This window comes from Micromys minutus, assembly GCF_963924665.1.
Source record: "Micromys minutus genome assembly, chromosome: 4".
Taxonomy (NCBI): domain Eukaryota; kingdom Metazoa; phylum Chordata; class Mammalia; order Rodentia; family Muridae; genus Micromys; species Micromys minutus.
The window spans coordinates 34,440,801-34,462,802 of NC_137973.1; the positions used below are offsets into that span (position 1 = coordinate 34,440,801).

General features: G+C 43.1%; 1 protein-coding gene across 1 annotated transcript in view; it reads left to right on the forward strand.

Moving 5' to 3' along the window:
- The window catches only part of GDAP2 (ganglioside induced differentiation associated protein 2), a 41,113-nt gene that overhangs the window by 3,412 nt on the left and 15,699 nt on the right, over positions 1–22,002 (forward strand). The window contains exons 2-8 of the mRNA XM_080916399.1: positions 4,597–4,833; positions 5,569–5,708; positions 11,154–11,307; positions 11,554–11,642; positions 15,347–15,423; positions 18,132–18,291; positions 19,413–19,572. Of these exons, the coding sequence (XP_080772525.1) occupies positions 4,661–4,833; positions 5,569–5,708; positions 11,154–11,307; positions 11,554–11,642; positions 15,347–15,423; positions 18,132–18,291; positions 19,413–19,572 (953 nt within the window). The 5' untranslated portion in view covers positions 4,597–4,660. The remainder of the gene's footprint in view (positions 1–4,596; positions 4,834–5,568; positions 5,709–11,153; positions 11,308–11,553; positions 11,643–15,346; positions 15,424–18,131; positions 18,292–19,412; positions 19,573–22,002) is intronic.

The window sequence follows — 22,002 nt, forward strand, 5'->3', positions numbered from 1 at the left end:
CATGTACACAGACACCACCCACACTCCCACAAAGTGACATGGTGAGCCAGGACCAGGGACACTAGCCTGACATTCCAGCTACTCAGGAGGTGGAGGCAGGAGAACCTAGTTTTAAGACCTTCATGAGTTAGAGTGAGCAAGGGAAGGCCAGTCAACTTAAGATGCCCATCTCAAAATAAGAGTAAAAAGAGAGCTGGAGAAATAGCACGTGATAGTGTTTGCCTGAGGCCTAGGTTGAACCCCAGTATGGAAACAACAACAAACTGGGGAGATGTTTCTATGGTCTGAAAAAGAAATGAGGGAGGAAAGATTTTTCAAAAATAAGAGAACTGAGGGAGAGAAAAGAGGAGGGCGTTCAAGAAGAACTGATGTTATTGTAAAGGCACCTGGTAAAGTGCTTGAGTTAAGAACTTCTGGCTTAAGCCTGCAGCACACACCCCCAGATAACACAGAAGGTGGAAAAGAGTTCATGAAGATGGATTTGGAACTAGAGAGAAGGTGGTTTGAGCAGCAGGAAGAGAGGGCAGAGGGAATGGCATGGGCTTCAGGACCAGCATGCCCTGGGTGTGGCCACAGGGTGCACATGGTAGTTCCATGTCCTTGGGCTGCTACTGCACCTCTTGAGTTTGAAACAAGAGTTCTAGTACTCACTGTGTGGGAGTGTTGTAAAGATGAGCGCATATTTGTACCAGGCCCTCTGTACCCATCACATTCACTGGGAACCCTTTAATGCCCTAAATTCAATGTAGCTCTTAGATTGTGTAAGACTCCCCTACTGTTTTGCTCTTACTGCCACTTTCTGAAGGGACGATCTCTGCTCTAATGGTCTAAATTAACTGCCCCCCCCCCATTTGCCATAGCATATTTATCACCCTATTTCTGCGGTTTTATGTTTGTGTGGTTTTTATGGCTTTGCCTCCCTCAGTAGACATTCAGTATCTAACATTCTTGAATGACTGACTGAATGGATGAATGAATGAATGAATGAATGAAGGATGGATGGATGGATGGATGAATGAATGAAATGAATGCCTGGAACATAATAGGCCATGAAGCATTTATTTTCTCATGGATTCTACAGATCAGAAATTCAAAAGTAACACTGTTGCATTGTACCATGGTTCCAATTAAGTGTCTCTCTTGAGGTTTTAACGGAAGTTACAGCTATAGCTGAAGTGACTTTAAGGCCCAGAGGACCCACACTTCTACAGTGGTTTATTCAAAAGCCTGAGCATGGCGTTAGCTGTTGGCAGAAACCCTCACTATCCTCTAACTGGAAGCTGATGCCTTTGGAGCACAGTTACAGAGAGGGAGGGAGGGAGAGAGCGCTTTTCTCTTGGTTACTTAGGTCAGCCCTGAGTATCTCAGGAGGAAACTGCACAGAAGGTGAATGTCATTGAGGGACATTGGAAAGATTCTCTGTGACAGGTGCTGGTCAGAGTCACTTAGAGAGACACCTGTAAGTGGTTAAAACAGTAGTGTTGATGGAGGGTCCAGCTAAGGTAGGAACATGCACACACTCACTTTGACGCAGTCAAGATTGCTTATTGTGTGATTTCCTTCCCCTAGTGACATGGGAACAGAAGTTAGGTTTTTCAGGGATTAACAAGACATGACAAGGGAAGTTATGACATCAAGATCTGTAGGACTGTAACTTTAGCTCGGCACTCAGCGTTTAGTTTGTGTCATGATTTGACAGTGAGTACTGAGTTTTTGCTTCGTGGAAATAGAACTTCATTTCAGCCATGATTCCACTGACCCTGAGGAAATCTGAAAAGGGAATCAATCCCTTGGGCCTTTCTGTGTGTCGGTGTCTGCTGTGGACTTTTGGCACAGATTATTGCACTGGAATTCATGACAAGCCTGCGAGGTAATTACCTCTGCTTTAGCTATAAATGCTAGCTTTGCCTCAAGGATCACACCTCACAGATGTTGTCTCAGGGATCCGAACTTAGGCCTTGACACAAAGAGGCTCCTGACTTGTATTGTGCCACACTCCACTTTTGTACTGTGTGTGGACATAGTCACCTGACTAGGTTCAAAGTTATGCACACAAGGTGATTTTACCTCAGTCACAGAAAAGAACTACAGCAAAGTTGAGATTTTGTTTACTTACCATTTACCTTTTTGTTGATTTTCAATGTTCTAGAAGCAGGTGTTAGAGTCAGAAATAGGATTTAGTTATTTACTTGGCCATCAGTAGTTTCTGCAGTCATTACCTTGAGTCGGTGGCATTTGTCCTGTGTTTAGTTAGTTTGGCCTGGAGCAAGTCTAAGTATTTATAAACAGGTGGTATGCGTTTGCCTCCAGGATCAAAGGCTGACTGTGAACTAAGTACAACATCTAGAAAAACTAATCTTAAAGAAGTATTTAGCACAAACATTAAGCACTAATACAAACAATCTTAGTATAATCTTTAAGATTTTTTTTTAACTAGTTAACATCTATGTCTTTCACCAAGAAACATGAATAAACTAGTTTTGGACGGGCAAGTGTGTTCTCCCTGAGTATGACAACAAACATTTAGTCTCATGTCAAAAGCTGTTTTAAAATCAGTTCCCAGACTTGCTTTCTTTCCTCCTCATCTGCCTGCTCGCTTCCTGAGTCCACGTTGTTTTGTTCCTTTAGTAGCATTTTGCTCTGGCTGATCTTTCCAAAGCACTCCACCAATACTCCCCTTTTGTTGGCCTTCCATTACTGTATTTGCTGAGCTTCCTTTCTGCCTTAGCAGCCTTCTCACATATGCTCTTGCCTCGGTGTACATTTGGCTGTAGGACTTGGTTCTAGGAGCTATTTCTCGCTGTTTGCATTTGCTCTGCAGATAATCTTGTCTAGTCTCTGAAGTTTTCAGCACCGCACATACTAAGACTTCTAGATCCGTTTCTCTAAGCTCTAGCCTCAAGCATCCAATTGTCAGTTTGAAAATAAAAGCATGGCTATGTAATGAGCATTCTGAACTCAGCATATTCAAAAGGACATATGGAAGGGGAAACTCTTGCTTTTCCTTCAGCCTGCAGCTTACTCCAATGCCTCTTCTCTATAAATAGCATTACTACCCAACTCAGTTGCTCAAGGAAGTCATCTAGGCACTGTCTCACTTGTGTGTACCTTTTCCCTCTATTCCTGTGACAAATTCTTTGGTTCTATCTGTCATTTCACCCTAGATCTGACGTCTCTCCTGAGTACCCATCTCTCCTGGGGTCCTCTTGTATCTCCTGCTACTCTTGCCCTCCTTGCTTTCCCTCGCTAGAGTCTTTGTTCCAAGCATTGTATTTGGCTTCCTCATATTCAGAACAGGAGCTAAGGATGCTAGCATGGTTTTACCACTGCATCATCTGGCCTTGCTGGGCACCAACCTTATCATCTAAATCATTGCCTGGATGGCTTCCTGGCTCCCGTGGACTACAGCTCACCCCCTGCCCTTTGGTCCTTGCCCTGGCTGTTTCCCTCCTCTCTTGCTTTCCCAGCTCACTCCTCTCATGTCACCTATTCTCTGGAATGCGTTCTTATTACACTGTCACCATCACCTTTCCTCTCTGCAGACACATGAGCTACCAAGGTAGACGTGCCCAGCTACCAGAGTCCACAGAGCTTAGAACGGTACCTAACTCACACTCCGTGCTCACAAATGTTAAGGGGATGAAGGAGAATACAGTTTACTGGAACAGCTGTAGGACTCAGAGGCAAGTTGAGCATCCCTTTCTCTGATGGGATTGTCCCTGGCCTAGGTCCAGCTCTAGAAACTCTTTACCCTCCTCTTCCAGCTCTGTACAGCCAGCTGTCTACCACGTGCAGCCTCATACACCATATTCTGTGTATTGTCAGATCCTGCTCATCGTTCCTCTGTATGTTGCCTCTTTTAAAAAAAAGATTTTACTTCATTTTTAATCAGGTCTATATGTGCACGTCTGTGTGTAGTTGGTGCATATGCAGGTGCCAGCAGAGGCCAGAAGAAGGCATCTCATATCCTAGAGCCAGAGTTATAAGTGCTTGTGAACCTCCCACCATGGGGCTGAGAACCAGATCAGATCCTCTGCAAGAGCAGTATGTACTCATAATTGCGGGTCCGTCGTTCTAGTCTCCATGTGTTGCCTCTTAAATCCAATCCTCATCTTCTTTGTCAGTTGAAACCTTTATTGTGTCTTACTACTTTAGTGACCCCTGTGTCAGTCAGCCCAGCATATCCACATATTATCCAATGGAGTTATCTAAGTGATAGATGTCGTTTATCATTTGACCCTCATAGCGTAGCATATTGTGTTTTATTTATTTATTTACCTTGCCATAGTGGATGCTCAAAGGGTTGAATGAGTAGACCTTTCTGAAAAGTGGAACTGTTATGATTTGTGATGATTCTGATCACAAAAGTTACCAAAGAAGGATGCAGTTCCCTGAAAGGAATTCACGCTTGTGTAATTTTTTTAAGGCACCTTCGTTGTCTTTGTTATAATAGGTCGTTACAATGACTGTGGACACATGGTGTACTCCTGGCTCTGTGCCACAGCAGAGACTTGTGCGTTGGTGTGGTAGGATTAAAGTAATATTGTGCTCAGTATTTGTGCTTTTCTTTTAAAATGATCTCTTTTCTCTTTGAAGCTAAAATCTCCAGGAATTGTTGAATTGCCAAAGAGTTTGGGCCACAAGCTGAAGTTCCCATTCCATGGATCCCTTGGGTGCACCTTCCCAGTTTGTGGATGTGGACACCCTGCTAAGCTGGGGTGACTCATATGAAGATGAAGTAAACTCTGTCAGCACGGCCGAGGCATTCCAAGAAGACACTAACAGATCGCCTTTCCTTTATAATCGGGACATTAATGGAAAAGTGGTTCTTTGGTAACTTTCATTATGCCTTATTGCATGTGAATTCTCATAATTTTCCTCTAAAGCTCTTTTTATCTCCTAGCATTATCGAAATATTGCTTTTATGACAAAGCCTTATTGATATATAATTAACATACAGTACACTGTACAGATTTAAAATGTACAATTTAAATGTCACTGAATGTGTGTATTCATGAAGCTCTCTCCACAGGTAAGACAGCGATGATATTCCCTTCATCTTCAGAACTAATCTTGTTGGTTTGCCTGTTTTGGACATTTCATATATACGAAATTCCTACAGTAAAATGTGTTGAGGCTTTTGGACTAATGTTTTCAGTGTAGTACAAAGTAGTACTTTTCTTTTTATGACTTAATGTGTGTACAGTAAGAGCACACGTATCAGCTCCCTAGTTAGTGGGCAGTTTATAGTCTTTTGTCTGTTAGGACTGATGCTAATTCTAAACTCTTAAGAATCAACTACTCTCAACTGTAAGCCTCCTGCTATAATGAAGGAAATAAGACAAGGTGCAAAGTACACCATGACCATGACAGTTCTGCAAATTCTGCAGTTCCTCTAAAGTTCTAGGATGTCAGATGAACTTAAGTCAGGCATTTCTTTTTCGCTTCTACTTTTCTGCTTTTGCAAAGTCAATATTGCAGAGATGGGAGGTTTTGGAGAAATTAGAAACTGGGTCAGTTACCTCCCTCATCTGTCTCACAATCGCCCTTTCTCCGTTGATCCATCAGGAAAGGAGACGTGGCGTTGCTGAACTGTACAGCCATTGTGAACACCAGCAATGAAAGCCTCACGGATAAGAACCCTGTGTCCGAGAGCATCTTTATGCTTGCGGGGCCAGATTTGAAGGAGGACCTACAGAAACTTAAAGGTGAGCGAACACTCAGCCCGGTTACTGCTTAGGAAACACTTGGATGTCCTCCACTAGGAAGAAGTATGTGTGCAGAAAACTACAGAAAGCTGGTTTTTCTGTTGTTGAAGGCACAGTACCAAATAATAGTTCAAGGAATTAGCCTAGAGAGGACTCGGAGGGGACGAGAAAGGACACTTTGAACAAGGGTGGTGATAGCTATTGTGTGGCAGGAATTCCTGATCTGGAAAATTGTCTTGCAATTTAGCTAGAACTCTTTTCCTGAGAAATAGAGCTTTCTAATGGTGGGTCATTGTGGGATTTGCGTAGCCATATAGCCCATCCAAATCAGTGCAACTTTCACACTTTGAACTTGGTTATTTTCATAAAAATGAAAGTTGTGTGAGTTGTCCTTTGTATTCCATTATAAAGGATTAGAAGTTCTGCTTGTTCCAGCCCAGAGCACATATCCAGAGCCAGCAAAACAGGTTAAAGCCTGCACATGCACAGTAAGGGGATGCTGGGATCACAGGTTGTGTGTTCTCAGACTCAGTCCTAAAGTGTGAGGTTTCAGGGGTTGGAATGTGTGTACTACAATTTTTGCTTGCTGTTGTTGGAGATGTGTCACTTCTGTAGCAGTAAATATTTAAAAGATGGCTTAAGCTTTTGCGGGCTCCCACTGGGGGCCGTCTGGCACTAGGGGGATCTCTAACTTGGCAGTCTTATGTAGCCTCTATGAACTCTGGCGAGGTTCACTCCACCGCCCCTGCTGCTTCTGTCCTGGGTGGATTCAACCACCCCGGTATGTTCTTTTCACTGACTTCCCTTTGGTGTGTTGTTGCCAAGCCTTAGACACACACATCCCAACTCTGTGGTGGGCTTTATGCATTCTACCATTGTAACTTTTGAACTCAATTAAGTATCCACATCAAAGAACACACCAAACTACTCTGATTCAATAGCTATAATGTAACTTGTTAACCTTTAAGTCAAATGATCTTGTACAGTTCCATACCTTATAAAACATTCATAACAACCTTATTTATGAAGAGATATGCCAAAAGAAACATAAACATCGGCCTCCATCTTTGTTCTTCCCAGAATCTCCTCTCCTTTCCTCCTATTCCGTTTTCCTAGCCTTCTCTCCTCCTACCTCTCCACTGTCCAATCACATATCACCTTAACATCACCCCAAAAGTGAAGGTGGTCTTTGAGGTTCCAGGAGCCCAGGTCCTTCCCAGTTAGCTCTGCCTACTGCTTGTGGAACTGATTTAAGCTTTGAGGTTCTGCTCCATCCAGAGCTATACCTGTCTGCCTGCTGCCATGCTCCCTGCCCTGACGGTCATGAACTTAATCTCTGAAACTGTCAGTCCTAATAAACTCTTTTTCTGTAAGTTACCACGGTCCTCTGTTTTCTTGTCATTGCAATTTAAAAGTAAGACACCTACTTTTCCACTCTTCAAAAAAAGAGTTAGTGTACTATACACTCAAATGGCTGACAAATAAATTTTTCCTGGCTCTCTGATATAATTCTGTACATACAGTGTTCTGCTGATCTGTGTATATAGTTTTCTGAGTCAAACATAATGTATGAAAAACATATCTCATTTTTGTGCTCTAGGGCAAGTCCTTGCCACCAACTAAGTATCATACTTGGTTTACCTTCTTTCCTTGCAGTATGTTGAAATTCCATTTTCTTTTGGATTCTGAGGAAATGAAACTTCTCTCTACTCCATTAATGGAAATCTCTCACACGTTCTGCTTCTCCACCTTTCCAAACTACCATCATAATTTATATTAAATCAGTATTCCATATTAGCATTGTGACTATGAAATGTTCACAACTGGTAAGCAAGTAGATTTCTATTCTCTTTGTACTTTTTTCCCTCCAGGAAGTTATTAGTTGACTTGATTTTATGGAAATAATTTTTTCCGAATCTGTCACTGGTTCATCCTCGACATTTAAACAAGAGTAAACCTCTCAGTGAAAGTCAGACCCTTTAGATTTTCTTCTGATCTGTTTTTCTCTTGACAGGGCTCACTTGGAACTTTCAACTCCCCCCCTTTCTTTCCTAACTGTTCTGTGCCTATTGCCCAGGAACTAGGTTCACATCCTCCTGGGATGTCACTTGTCTACTGCATTAGATGCTGCGTTTTCAAGAGCCCCTGCACACCTTTTGTAGCCTGACTGCCAGATGCTGGGTAGAATAGCAGGGACAAGCATAATAAAGCTGTTTTCATGCTAACTGGATATTGGGTTAAAAGTAGCATTCCAATAGTTTGGAAATTGATTTCTAATCGTATTCAGACTGTAACCCATACAGCTCCTTCTCAGCCTCACAGATGGGCACCCTATGGAGAACATTGTCTAAATCTCCAGCTGACCAACCAGACATCCAGGCTACTCACTTGAGGAAATAGTTCCCACCTGGGACACGGCAAAGGGCCACCTGTAGTTCTTGGTGACTTCTTCGTCACCCTGCCACTTGCTAAGGAATCTGAGAGCCTGGCTTCTACTGAAATCTACGTCCTTCCTTGGAGTGTAAGAAGGGACTCCCACTCTGCTGTGTGGGCACCTGCTTGGAGCACCTGTTGTGCTGTTGTCTGTCCAAGGTGTTAGTCAGTTACTCTTCTAATAAACTTCTGCCCCAGGCCTTGTCAATGCCCCCTGTAAATGTAGCAGTCTGAGGGCTTCAGAGTGGAAAAGTAGGTGTCTTACTTTTAAATTGCAATGACAAGAAAACAGGACCGTGCTAACTTACAGAAAAAGAGTTTATTAGGACTGACAGTTTCAGAGTATTCACAAGTAATAATCTAGCAATCAGAGACCATTCAGTTTCTTTCTTTTTTAAAGATTTCTTTATTTATCTCATATACACTGTATATACCATAGCTGTCTTCAGACACTCCAGAAGAGGGCATCAGATCCCATTACAGATGGTTGTGAGCCACCATGTGGTTGCTGGGAACTGAACTCAGGACCTTGGGAAGAGCAGTCAGTGCTCTTAACCACTGACCCATCTCTCCAGCCCTGACCATATCCTTATTTTGAATTATTTGTGAGTTACCAGTTTGTTTCTGAAAGCTTATGATTGCATGATTATTTCTGATATGCTGAAATTGTGTAATGAGTGGCCTTTCTGTGGTTTGTGTTTTCTGTTTGCCACCCTAGTTTTAGAACCAAGAAGTGGATAACTAAATATCCATTGATTATAAGCCAGCCATCCGTTGCACCCTGTCACCAGCTTGAATGCAATAAGTAGCCAAGCACAGTGACCCACTGCTGTAATCCTAACACTCAGGAGAATAAGATGGGGGTCAGAGTTGGAGGCAGTTTGGGCTCTGTCTATAATAAGATAGAGCCAGCACAGGCTACACAAGACACCAGCTTAAACATGCAGACAAGTAAGCCATGCATGTACACATCCGTGTGAGATACAAATCGGGAGAAGTCTGGCGTCTCCAGAAGCAGATATGTTCTTAAATCAGGGTGGATGAAGCTGTGCAGTCTGCGCACAAATGAGACTGTGCACATATGGTGTGGGGTTTTGGTGTTTCATAGGATAAAAACTTGGGAGGGGGGCTTCAAAGAGAGGAGAGTGTCTGCAGGTGACAGCAGCAGGTTTGGTGTGTGAGTGTCTAGAGTATCCCAGTCCACCTGAGGCTTTTAGGTCACTGCCCCTCCGAGGCCTGTTAGCTGCTTAGTTCCTCCTCCTTAGCAAACCCCACCGATCACTAGGGAGTGAGGAGTGGGGTATTCCGTTCTGGGAACTTTCTTGCTTTTCTTCCATATTTCTTTCTTTGAAGAAATGTTACTGCATGCTGTTTTTCTTGGTTTGTTTGTTTGTTTATCTTAGTTTGCTACATGACTGTTTTCGACTATACTTTGGTCCCTGTTGAACTTCCCTGTTCTTATGGTTTCAGGAGTCTGTAGCAAATATGCATAAGTGCTGTTTTTCTGTCCTTCCTGTATTTTTTAAAACAGCATTCTGGCGTAGCGGTCCTGCATCCTCTCAAATGTCCATGACAGGGCTTCTGGTCATTTTGTGAGTTTCCACCCTGCCTGTTGTGTTAGTTTTGTCTGTTTCCTCACTTCCTAGTGATCTTTCACTGCTAGTGGTATTTGAGGAGAAACTGAAAAGCTAATGAGGCATGTTTCGTGCTTCCGTTAGCCTGCTTATTTAAGATGGTGTCTTATGTGTAGCCCATACTGGCTTAGAACTTACTACGTATTGCCCAGTCGGTCCTTTAACTTGGACCCAGTCTCGTGTCTCATCTTCCTGACTGCTGGGATTACAGCTTGGCAGCTTAATGCACTGAAGCTGCTGACAGGTGATATACGGTGTGTAGATATTTACTTCTCTGGGTTCTGGGATCAGGGTGGCAGCAGATCAGGATCTTCTGAGGGTTTCTGGGCCTCTTCACATAAGAAGCAGCAGTCTCTGGCTTGTGTTGCAAAGAGATTCATCCTGTCTGAGGATTCCATCACCATCTGTCTCGTTCTTCTCACTGCATTCCTCTCACACTTTGATGCCACCACATGCCACCATGAAGTGTACCACGTGGGAAGGGCATGCATACATCCGCCCCAACATTTACCCCATAGCAGCAAGTACAACAATCCTGTGGTTTGACTGGGGAACTGGGCATCGCTTTAATGAGTGGAATCAACCCGTCCTTTGTCTTTGGCTTGGATATCCATGTCAGACAGCTGATGGTGGCAGACAGCTGACATTTTCCTGACAGTTTTAGTACCTTAACCGAAGCCCCTCCTTGCGCTTGTGAGTGGGGTTCTAGGTCCAGAAACTCTTGTTTAACATCTCCAGGGAATGATCAGTGGTAAAGAAAGTATAACCTTGCCATGCTGGTGGGAGGAGGGCTTGTTGTGGTTTTGATTGGCTGTACACCTTATCTCTCTATATACAACCCTACCTCTCCGCATGGTCTGATAAGTGTTTAGGAGTCTTTCTAATGTTCTCCAGAAATAACAATAACCATAGCCTCTACTGCATGTGTGCCCTTAGCATAATTTAACTCATTTGATCTTGTGAGGCCATGATCATACCCAGAATTCACACATGACCACTTTGGACTCTGGATTTAAATGAAGCATTTTAAGTCTTACTTCACCATTCAGTGCAGTTGGCTTCATACTGCTGACTCTATTTTGCAGGCTACTGGGTTTCTCTCCTTTGCTAAGCTGGTTACCCATAGACTATTAACTTTTCTCCCTTGAGAACTCTGGATAGTCCTCTTCTTGGCGTCTTCCCGTGTTGTGATATAAGATTGTGCTTGCCCCTGTTGTCCGCCTCAGCGCCACAAGAACAGAAGGAACAGACAGAGATGCTTATATTCGGTCCTCGTTTTAAAAAACATTCCTCGCAGTTGTTAGTGCACTGTTTTATGCTTGGCATATTTGTGTTTTCTCAGTATTTACAGTCTTTTGTGTGTCCCCTTTGCTTCCAGGTTGCCGAACTGGTGAAGCAAAGTTGACAAAAGGCTTTAACCTAGCTGCCCGGTTCATCATTCACACAGTGGGGCCCAAGTATAAGAGCCGCTATCGCACTGCAGCGGAGAGCTCACTGTACAGCTGCTACAGGAACGTGCTTCAGCTCGCAAAGTACGGCCTGTTCCCCACATGCTGTTAGAGAGGGGACCTCACGTGGGAAGCAAACTCTGCAGGGCTCAGATTGTATCCCTCAGAGTACGGTTAAATTTTACATGAGTAAAACTATCAAATCATATAGTTAATTATTGTAAATTTACTGGTGGGGAAGGAGAGATCCACACTTGCATCTTGAGGTTTCGGATTATGTATGCAGAGAATTGTTTGAGTAAAACGGATGGGTTTTCTGTCTGGTTGCAGAGAACAGTCCATGTCTTCTGTTGGCTTCTGTGTCATCAACTCTGCGAAGCGGGGTTACCCACTAGAGGATGCAACTCACATCGCTCTTCGTAAGTAATGCTGGAGTTGCAGCACATAAATCACGTTCTTAACATTTTCCATTGATAGATGAAGTTCCAACCAAAGAGCATCATGGCATTCTGGGAGACTTTGCAATTGCTAGATGGCAGAATTCTTAATTAGTATGGTGTAATTTATACCTATGCATAAAGGCTTACAGGACCTGCTCATTAAGTTTGAAAATCATACCAGACCAGAAAATATGATTAATGTAATGAGTATTCAAATAAGAGTAATCTTAACAGCTTATAAAATGGAACAGGAACAAATTTATAATATATTTGCAAAGTATTTTTCTATTTAGACAACTGTAACCATGGGCCTTTATATGCCCACCCCAGTTCCTGAATGCTGACATACATATTATATTTATTTATAAGCTTTTGGCCTTATAGCCAGGCATAGTTCCTTCCCAAATTAATTCATTCACTTCTCTCTCTCTCCTTCTCCCCGCCCCCAAAAGCTCCACCTTACTATTCTGTCTTTTGCTACAGGCCATAGACATTTTATTTTAGCCAATCAGAAGCTGATGGAGAACAATGCTTTACAATATACTGAGTTGGGAGATGCTTTATAATAATGACAATACAAAGTCTGAACAGCAACCAGATCTCTGGGTACAGAAATCAGCATTTGAATATACAGTGCACAAAAACATCATCCAACAGACAGCACCTTTCAGAAGTACTCCTTGGCTATAAAATTGTATGCTTAGGTTTAAAAATCTCTGAGTCCAAACCGACCTATATAAACATGTGTATAAAAGTACAGTGTTGGGCTGAGGGCATAGGTCAGTGATAGAGTATGGGCTTAGGATGTCTGGGTCTCTGAGTTCAGTTCCCAGAAATAAAAACTAGTACTCAGTTTGAGAGTCCTTGTTCTCAGTATATTCCTTACACTTTATGTCACAGTCACAAGACACTGGCAAACAAGGGCACCTTGCTTGCATCAGTGGTATGCAGATATGGTACTCATCCTCAAATACCTGAAGGGCTCTCACAGTGGCCTTATGCTGCAAAACATTTTTGAGCAAGGGTTCTTCGTAAGGGTTGGACCGTCATCATAACCTACACTGTGCATACATCAAAGGAATGCTGTGGTCTCTTATCCAAAGCAGTGTTCAGAAATACAGACTTTAAAAAGCTATCCCAAGAGTTTAATAGTCCTCGTAAAGGTGATGAGTAAGAATCCTAACCATAGATGGCAAGAGCTAGGCATGTTTCAAGGGAGGAGCTTTGGTTGCTTTGAGATAATATTGTGTGTTAATGAGGCTCTCATTACCAGGAACAGCACCTGCACACCCTCCTTAAATACTACTGTGTGAATTCCCTATGTGCATTGTTCTGGGTAGATGGTCCAAAGGGTTGCTTTAGTACATAGTAAGACTAAAGACCACCCCCAGTTTTAAGAGTAATTTACAATAACAGATAAAGGTTAGTAGTGTGAAGATTACTTGTAGGAATGTAATTGGCAGAAAGGAAGCAAGTAGTTCTTAAAACTGAGCTAGTCAAATTGCATAAAGGCCATTTCACCTAGACCTTAAATGTGATAAAATTATAGGGCATTTTATTCAGAACAAACAAATACAGAGGCAGTAGTATATTTCTGGAATTTGAAAATAATGGTCTGTACATGTATATATAGTGCATGATTGCTTAAAGTGAGTTCATTAACATCAAGAGCTTTCTTGCTTATTAAACTATTAGCAAAATATTTTTATACAAAACCCCAATAGCTTCTTGATAGTATCTTTTTTCCCTAGTCCATACACAGTTAAACATCAACAGTGAAGTAAAACTACTGGGTTACTTATTCAACAAGAATTTGAATTACTGGTCTGCTGTACTGTCTGGTGTTGAAGGTGTTAATGTCCTGAATGTCACTTCCACTAGTTAAAGCGTCTTCATAAATATAAAGCATGTGACATCCTGTTTGGCTGCCAAGAAGAGTACCCAGCTGCGACTAGAAGGAACAGTGTAGACTGAAAGGCTGAAAACCTTGAGTCATGAGGCCAGTCTCATTCCTCTTCCTGGCAGAAGTCTCTTTCTAAATGAGCACCATTGAGAGAATTTGATTTAATTACTACTCAGCATTACCTTCCATAGGAAACATACAGTAATTATGTTAAGAGACAATTAAATATGCCTATCAAATCTTTATGTAATGTAAATAGAATAAAAGACATTTTCTTTCAGGACACTGTTTTAAAGAAAGCAGACCAGGAGAAAAACAGACTTCCACCTAGAGCAACAGAGTTTCAGAGCTTCATCCTGCTCTCAACAAATGAGTCTACTGTACCAGATCCTTGGACTACATTATTAACCAAGGCAGCCTATAGAATATTCATTTACTTATTAATTGCTTTTGATGAGTGCATGTCATATGGTCATGTTCTGCTAGACTTCAACTCATATAATGTTAACATAAAACATACTTGGCTTTAAATAGGTCCACATTGTAACTCTAAGAAGTTTACAGATAGAAGGATGCTCAAAAGCTTACAGAGTCTTTCCAATTTACCATAGGACTACATCTTATTAAACCTACTGTAAACTTGAAAAGCCCTAAATCAGACTTGAACCAAGGTGGGTGCAAGAGATTCTGTATAGAGAAACACAGGGAGAGGTAGAGTTCTACACAAACATAGCTTATGACCAGACCTTGAAAAATGATTCACAAAAGAAGAGAGTGGAGGAACCATGTTTTCTGGTCAGAACTAGCCTACTACTGGATCATCATGAATCCTAAGTAATAGTAGAAGATGTGTGGAAGGAACAGTTGGTAACAGGACTTATGAGGTGTTAGCCAGGACAATGTGACAAGTAATGTAGGAACTTTGAACCTTAACTTGTAAGGGGTACAGCCCCATTACCAGTATCTCCTATAGAAGGTACTGTAAGACAATTACACAGGAAGCAAAGGTAACAGAGACCAGCCAATAAATTATTGTCAGAATGTGTGAGAGCGGCTGAAAGGAAGGATGGAGATTTGAAATGTTAGCAGAATTAAAAGAGTTTGCATGGAAACCACTTGACAGTGTGGATTGAAATAAAAAAATAAAGAGAATGCCAAAGGAAATCCAGGGCCAGTGATGTGGCTCAGCAGGAGATGCTGGCTGCCAGGCCTGATAGCCCTAGTTCAACCCTGAAACCCTATGGAACAAGGACAAAACTAACTCCTGCAAGTCATCCTCTGAGCTATGCACGCATTAGGATGGGATAGAGACTAAGGAAAAGATGACTCAACTTTGGTTTTGTGAGTAGTTAACAGGCTGAGTGGGGCACCTCGCAGTGTAACTGAATGAATACAAAGGCACTGAGCTTTTCATTTGTGCTAGATTGCCTGACAAAAGGAAAGCCCCAGAGAAATGCAGAACATGCTGGATAAAGGAGAGAGGTTCGGACTCAGCATCTTGTATAGCCAGCCACTGCCACACTGTCACACTAGGGCAGCGAGTACAAGGAGCCATGGCACTTTTAGGGCCAGTGGGGGTCTGAGAGCAGACTTGGCCATGACGGGACCTCTGAAAACTGCTACAGTCGCTCTGAAGGAAAGCACACCAGGCTGTGAGAAGGGCATGTGGCGGGCTTTTCTGGGGCTGGGTAACTGAGCAGTGGCTGCTGAAGTGGAGGGTGGTCCATGATAGGAGTCAAAAGCTTGGCCTTAACATCGAATACCTTTCCGTTCTCTTTAGGTACTGTGAGGCGCTTCCTAGAGATCCATGGAGAAACCATTGAAAAAGTAGTATTTGCTGTCTCAGAGCTGGAAGAGGTATTTAACTAAAATTTCTCTTTTGCTTAGTTTGAGTCTAAATTCTACTTGTGTTACCTTCATGTGGTCATCATCTGTTCAGTGATTCTGAAGCATATAAATCTAATGATTTAAATGCATTGTGGCAGTGGGACTTGGGCTCATTCATTGAAAAAGACATATGACGGAAACTAAAACAGCGTAGAAGGAAGCCAGACTCCGTCACAGTGTAAACCACGCTGCACTGGCTGCTCGGTCCTCTAAACTCTGCTTCAAGTTTTGGGATCACAGGCATGCGCCACCCAGCTAACAAGGAGAGTGATTCAGCTTTACTGCTCTGCTGTTGTCTTCATAAGGAAATGGCACAGGTCTATAGTTCTGCCTGGGCTAACACACGGGCCGTCGCCTTGTAACCTGAGTACTAGGTTTCTAGGGTTTAGCAACATAGCTGGAAAATCACTGCTCTGCACTGACTATTATAGAAACCACTTCACCGTCACAAAGCCACATAAGAAGTTACAGTATAATTCGGCAGCTTTTGAGTATATTCAGAAACCATTTAAAACATGAAGATGAATATTTAAAGCTGCGTTGTTCAGTCAGTAGTCAGAGTAGAAAACAGTCATCAGTTGAGAAGCAGGTGTAGAGTTAGGACGTAGTTAGGAAGAGGTTTCAGCCTTGTAGCATTATAGTAACCGAAGTAAACTAGATATAAAAGGTCACAGATTGCGTTGTTTTATTGAATGTTAAATAGTCATATCCACTGAGGCAGAACAGTTGGTAGCCTGGGTTTTGGAACCAGGAGTTGCGTGGAGACAATTGCTGGGTTGAGGTGATGTCAGTGTTCTGGAGTTAGGACAGTGGTGGTTGGACGACTTTAAGGACATCGTAACAATCACTTCTGTATTTTTAACAGGTTAGTTTTATTTTATGGTATAAGATTCTTCAAAAATCTGTGTGTGTGAGTATGTGAGCGCATAAGTATGTGTGAACCCAGTGTGCCATGATGCATGTGTGGGACTCAGGGCAGCTTCGTGGAATTGGTTCTCTCCTTCCACCTTCTGTGCTTTTGACAGATTGATCTCTGATGGCCACGTTTGCACAGCAAGAGCCTTGGCAAGCTGAGCCTGATGCTGACCCTACCTATGTTTGTTTGTTTGCTGGTTTCTGGTTTTGAGAAAGGGTCTCTATGTAGCCTTGATTAGCCTGGAACTCGCTATGTAGGTCAAGCCAGCCTCAGACTCACAGATCTGCCCGTCTCTGCCTCCCAAGTGTGAGGACTAAAGGCATATGCCACCACACCCAGCCCGTCTGGATTTCTATAAGATTCCAATCTGACTTCTCCAGGCTTCTGGTTAGGAAATGCTATAGTTCTGTGTGTAATACTGATTTCTTAAATGATTTAATTGACCGAGATACTCAACTCCATCACTTGTATGCTACCTTCCTTTTGTCCTTTTTAAAGATGTGTTTGTTTTGTTTCATGTCTATGTATATGTATGTGCACTCATGTGTAGGTGCCCACAGATGCTAGAAGAAGGTGTTGGATCTCCTAGATCTAGAGTTAGAGACGGTTGTGAGTTGTTCAGTGTGGGTGCTGAGAAAGGATCCTGGGTCCTGTGGAAGAGCTGCAAGTGCCCATCGCCTCTAACATAACATCTCTCCAGTCCCCATAACTTACTACAGTTTATGAGTGATGCTGAGTAATGGGACAGCAATGCGCGGGATAAGAGTCGGAGTGCCTGAGCAGACATGGGGGCTACCAGCACCTTCCTTTGCTCTGGTGCCGTCAATGAGCACAGGGCCACACGTGTGGAATCGTAAAATAGCGTACACCTTTCCGTGGTTTTGTCTTAGCACGCTGTAGTTACTGTATTAATTTTAGTTAGCTTGCAGTGCGATGGCTTCATCATCTTCATATCATGGCACGGTATGTTGTTACCGTTTGTTTCCCACCTCCATTGCCTTCCTTGATTTTTAAATTAGCTTATTTACATAGTTCACTTTGGAAGAGACTGGGGGAAATGGGCATATGGAAATCAGAGAATGCTCTTCGGAAGTCAGTTCTCTTCCTCCATGTTAGTTAGGTCACTGGGATCGAACTCAGGTCACAGACTCTGAGGCCTTTATCTATGAAGCTATCTCATAGGCTCCTTTTTTTTTTTTTAATTTCCAAGAATGAGTGAAAACTATCAGACCTTCAGAAAAAAGAAAGGTTTCTAAAAAATGAATAAATAGCCAGGCAATGGTGGCACAGACCTTTAACGTCAGCACCCAGGAGGCAGAGGCAGTGGATCTCTGTGAGTTTTAGGCCCCCAGCTCTACAGATCAAGTTCGAAGACAGCCAGAGTTACACAGAGAAACCCTCTCTTAAACCACCAACCCCTGCCCCTCTCAAGAAAAACAAAACAACCCTGAAAACTAGACGCGGGTCAAATAGAGACTGGTACACTAGCTTCAGTATAACATCTTCTCGAGGACAGGGTGCGAGTTCAGGCAGGCGTGGCAGCCTTCACAGACAAGATTTGGTGACATGGACCAGGTCAGAGGTTTCCTGTGTCTTGATTCTCCCTTTGGAATATAGGATGGGTGTCTCTCAGATAGCTTACTGTCTGAGAGGGGGCGTGGTGAGGCCTTGGTCTTCAGGGTGTGTGGACCACAGTCATCACTGCGCCGGCTGCTTTCACTCTTCATTGTTTTTTACATGGTGCCTTACTTTTCTGACACAGGCCACTTACCAAAAGCTGCTACCTCTGTACTTCCCAAGGTCGTTAAGAGAGGAGAGCCAGTCATTGCCCTACCTACCTGCAGACATTGGAAATGCAGAAGGCGAGCCCGTGGTGCCTGAGCGGCAGATTAGGATAAGTGAGAAACCTGGAGCTTCGGAGGGTGAGTGCTGGGGTTCTAAGCTCCTCCTCTCCCTTAAGATATGGCAGAATAGAATTTACTTTGTCACAGCCCTGCCTCATCCCTTGTTCTCTGGCTAATCCCTTCTCTCGAGGTGCGCACTCCCCCACACACTTTCTTTTTATGTTACGTCTGTGTGCAATCTAGACTCCTCATGAGAAGAAAGCATGCGATGTGTCTTTCACCACCTCGCTTATTCTGCTTACTGTAATGATCTCCAGTTCCATCGGTTTCTCCTGCAGATCATAATCTCCTCAGTTTTTCATGGCTGAATAAAACTCTGACGTGTACATATGTATGTGTCTCTCACTTTATCCATTCATCTCTGGCAGATATCTAGACTGGTCCTGTATCTTGTCTGTTGTGAACAGTACAGTAATAAACATACGAGCAGATATCTCTGGCATGCTTCACCAAGTCTTTGGAGTTTATCTTCAGGAATGAGATTGTTATGTGGTATCTCAATTTTTAGTTTTTGGAGGAACTTTCATAGTGATTTCCATACCAGCAATATGTAACTGTTCAGCATTTGCCTTCCTTAATTTTCCTTTCCAGGATGCTAGGGTCCTGGTAAATCACCAGCCAACAAAGACTTAGGACTTGTATTGGGGATTTGCAGCTGGCATAGCAACATGCTCAGCTGAGTGGAGTTTGGAGGCTCATCAAGAACTGTTGAAGCAGTAGTTGAGTATATTATCACCTTAAATTGCCAGGTTCTGAGCAGTTCTAACAGTGTCCTCTAAAAATCACAGATAAAAATACCATAGCCATGTAATTTCATGTAGGTTAAAAGCTATAGGCTGAGAGTTATGTTTGGATGAAGCCCTTGTGTCAGCCGTCACACCTAGAAGATCATAAACCCCCTGGGTGGTGACGAGCCACACATACTCAGCGCTTACACTGATCAGAAATCAGCTTAGGGAACATTTTACTTCCTTTTCTTTCATTATTTCAGGACTTCAGATTTCTAAACTATTTCAGAGTCATAAATGTTTGTTGTTGCCGCCGCCGCCGCCGCCTCACAGTCGTTCCTCCTGCAGTGTTCATGGTTGGTTTTGCTGTCAGCTTCTGTAGCTCTTTGCTGATGGTACTTTTTGTTGCAGACAATGAAGAAGAAGATGAGGATGAAGGCTTGGGAGTGGATCTGTCTTTCATTGGCTCTCATGCTTTTGCTCGAATGGAAGGAGATATTGACAAACAACGAAAGTTGATCCTCCAGGGACAGTTGTCCGAAGCTGCCCTGCAGAAGCAGCATCAAAGAAAGTAAGGAGGGCTTACTCTGACAGATGGTGTGGGTCAGGACAGGGGTCTGGTACCTGTGCACACTCCTCTGTAAACAGAAAGTTGCTTTTGTTTAACCTTAGTGGTGACCAAGTAGGAGGTCCTGTCCACATTCTCAGGATGCAGAGCTGAAAGATGAGTCAGTTAGTGTGGGGAAGCCAGTGGTCAGTGCGTGTCTGCGTTCAGAGTTCTTAACCCACGGTGGGCTCTAACTGATGAGCCTCCATGTGATCTAAACATGGAAATTAGGAGATGGGAAAACACAAGGCTTCTGCTTGTGTTCATTATCTTGCATTAAAGTTTTCTTCAGCTGAAAAGTTTTATGTCTCCCCCACTTACCCTGAGGACCTTTACACTGTTTTCTCCAAGTGTTCCTAATCCCAAAGCAATTTTGAATGAGTCCTTCTAAAATCATAGCTGGTGAAAGATTAATAGTAAAGATGGCTAGTTTTCAATCTTGCTAAAGAACAAAAAGTCAACTGTACAGGGCTATCTATTCTCTCCTAGGGCTGGTAAAGCAGAGTGTCTCATAGACTTGCGAGCGTCAGGGATTGCGGTGAGTGTAGCTCACCACCAGAACTCAGCAAGCTCCATAGAACACGTCACAGTGGCTTTCTTCAGTACTGAGCAAGCCCAGTCTGTCTTACCTTTGAGCATTAGCTTTGGCCCCTCCCGTTCGTTTCAATTGGCATCTTCTCTCCTTCAGTCCTGCCCATTCTCCGGGTTTTAGATGAAAAGCAAATGCCTCTCAAACCTCACCTTTTGGGTCTAGCGTGCCTGCCTCTGCTACTTTCTCACAGCGTGCACAGCACATCACACTGTTTATAGGGCACTTCCATGGCACCTCCATGGTGCCAGTCATAGAATGAGACCAGATACATCAGCAGTCCCTTACAAACACAGATGTTTTATTTCCTTGAGAACTTCCTATGACGTCACCTTCACCTTTGTTACGCTCCCACTTTCGCTTGAACTCCTTCCCATGAAGCCCCTTTTCTTTCATGCCCCTGGCATGTATAAGGTTGCCTCCATGAGCTTGGGAGGGAGGTTATTTACTGGATTCCATTCAGCATAGCCATGGTGACAGCACTGAAGAAAATGACCCCTCGCCCCAAGCCAGAATTAAAATGTTCTGTCTCCTCAGTCCCAGGTCTTCACTTTAATTCTGATTTTATTTGGGGAGGAAAGAAAAGCAGATTTACCACTAGAGGGAACTAGTGAATAAGTTTTCCAAAGGATGAACCAAATGACAGGCTCAATAGTTTCTGAACCGAATTAGGTGCATCCTCACCTAGGAGAGAGGGGCAGCATTTGGGGTGTAAATAAATAAAATAATTAATCAGTAAAAAATAGTTTCTAAATGTGGCCAAGTGTAGTATCCTTTGACAAACATTTTTCTTTAAATAGAGTGACTGGCTCTTTTGCCACATCATGGTGATCTGACTCTGCATTTTTAAAGTGTTCACGTCATGGTTTATGCTTTGTTCATGAGTCTCAAACCCCGAGACCAAAAAGTTTAGAGCTGATAACTGTTGAGCTTTTGATAGGACGGAGCTGGAAGCCAGTGTTCTGCCATGCTTAAGATTGCAGGGTGGAGTTTAGAAAGATGTACTAGCAACTTTTCAAAATTACAGCTTTGAAAGTCTTTAGATTGTTTCTTAAAGTGGGGGAAAGACATGGAAAGCAGGGAAGAGATGATTTCACTAAAGTATTCTGTTTCCTTTGATTGTAGTCCTTGTTAGGCCTGACACCCAGTTGCCTGTGATTCTAACGTCAACTTCTCCCACAAAGGCGTTGTTTCACTGACTATTAAGTACTCATTAGACTCTATTAGCATAGCCAGCGCTGTGCTGAAACACATCTAATGAAGCAGAGACTAGCAAGACAGAACCTCGCACCAAGCACACAGCAAAGCTCGGCCTCACATATAGAAATGGGATATGACAGGGTAGGTAGGGTGCAGCATTTGCATTAGGCCTGGAAACCCTTCCATTTCCTGGCTGAACAGTGGGCTTCATCCACATACGTTATTAAACTTTGAAAAATTATTTATTTTGTTTATTCTCATACAACACATCCCGGGCACAGTCCCACACACACACACCCCCTCACACACACACCCCTCACAGCTTCCTCTCAACTCCCCTCTCCCAAGATCCACTCTCTTGTCATTTCCTCTTCAGAAAGGAGCAGGCTTCCAAGAGACAACAGCCAAACAGGACAAAACAAGATAGAAGACAAGACTACAGCCCTCGTACTGGACAGGACAGGGCAACCCAACAGAGGCTTCTTGTTACATCTTTGTAGTGAGGAAAAGGCAAGCCACGTGTCTGTACAGTGCTCACTTGCTGTGAGAACTTTCTCATTAGTGCACATCCATCAGTGGCTTACAATTCTGCATGGTGCAATGAC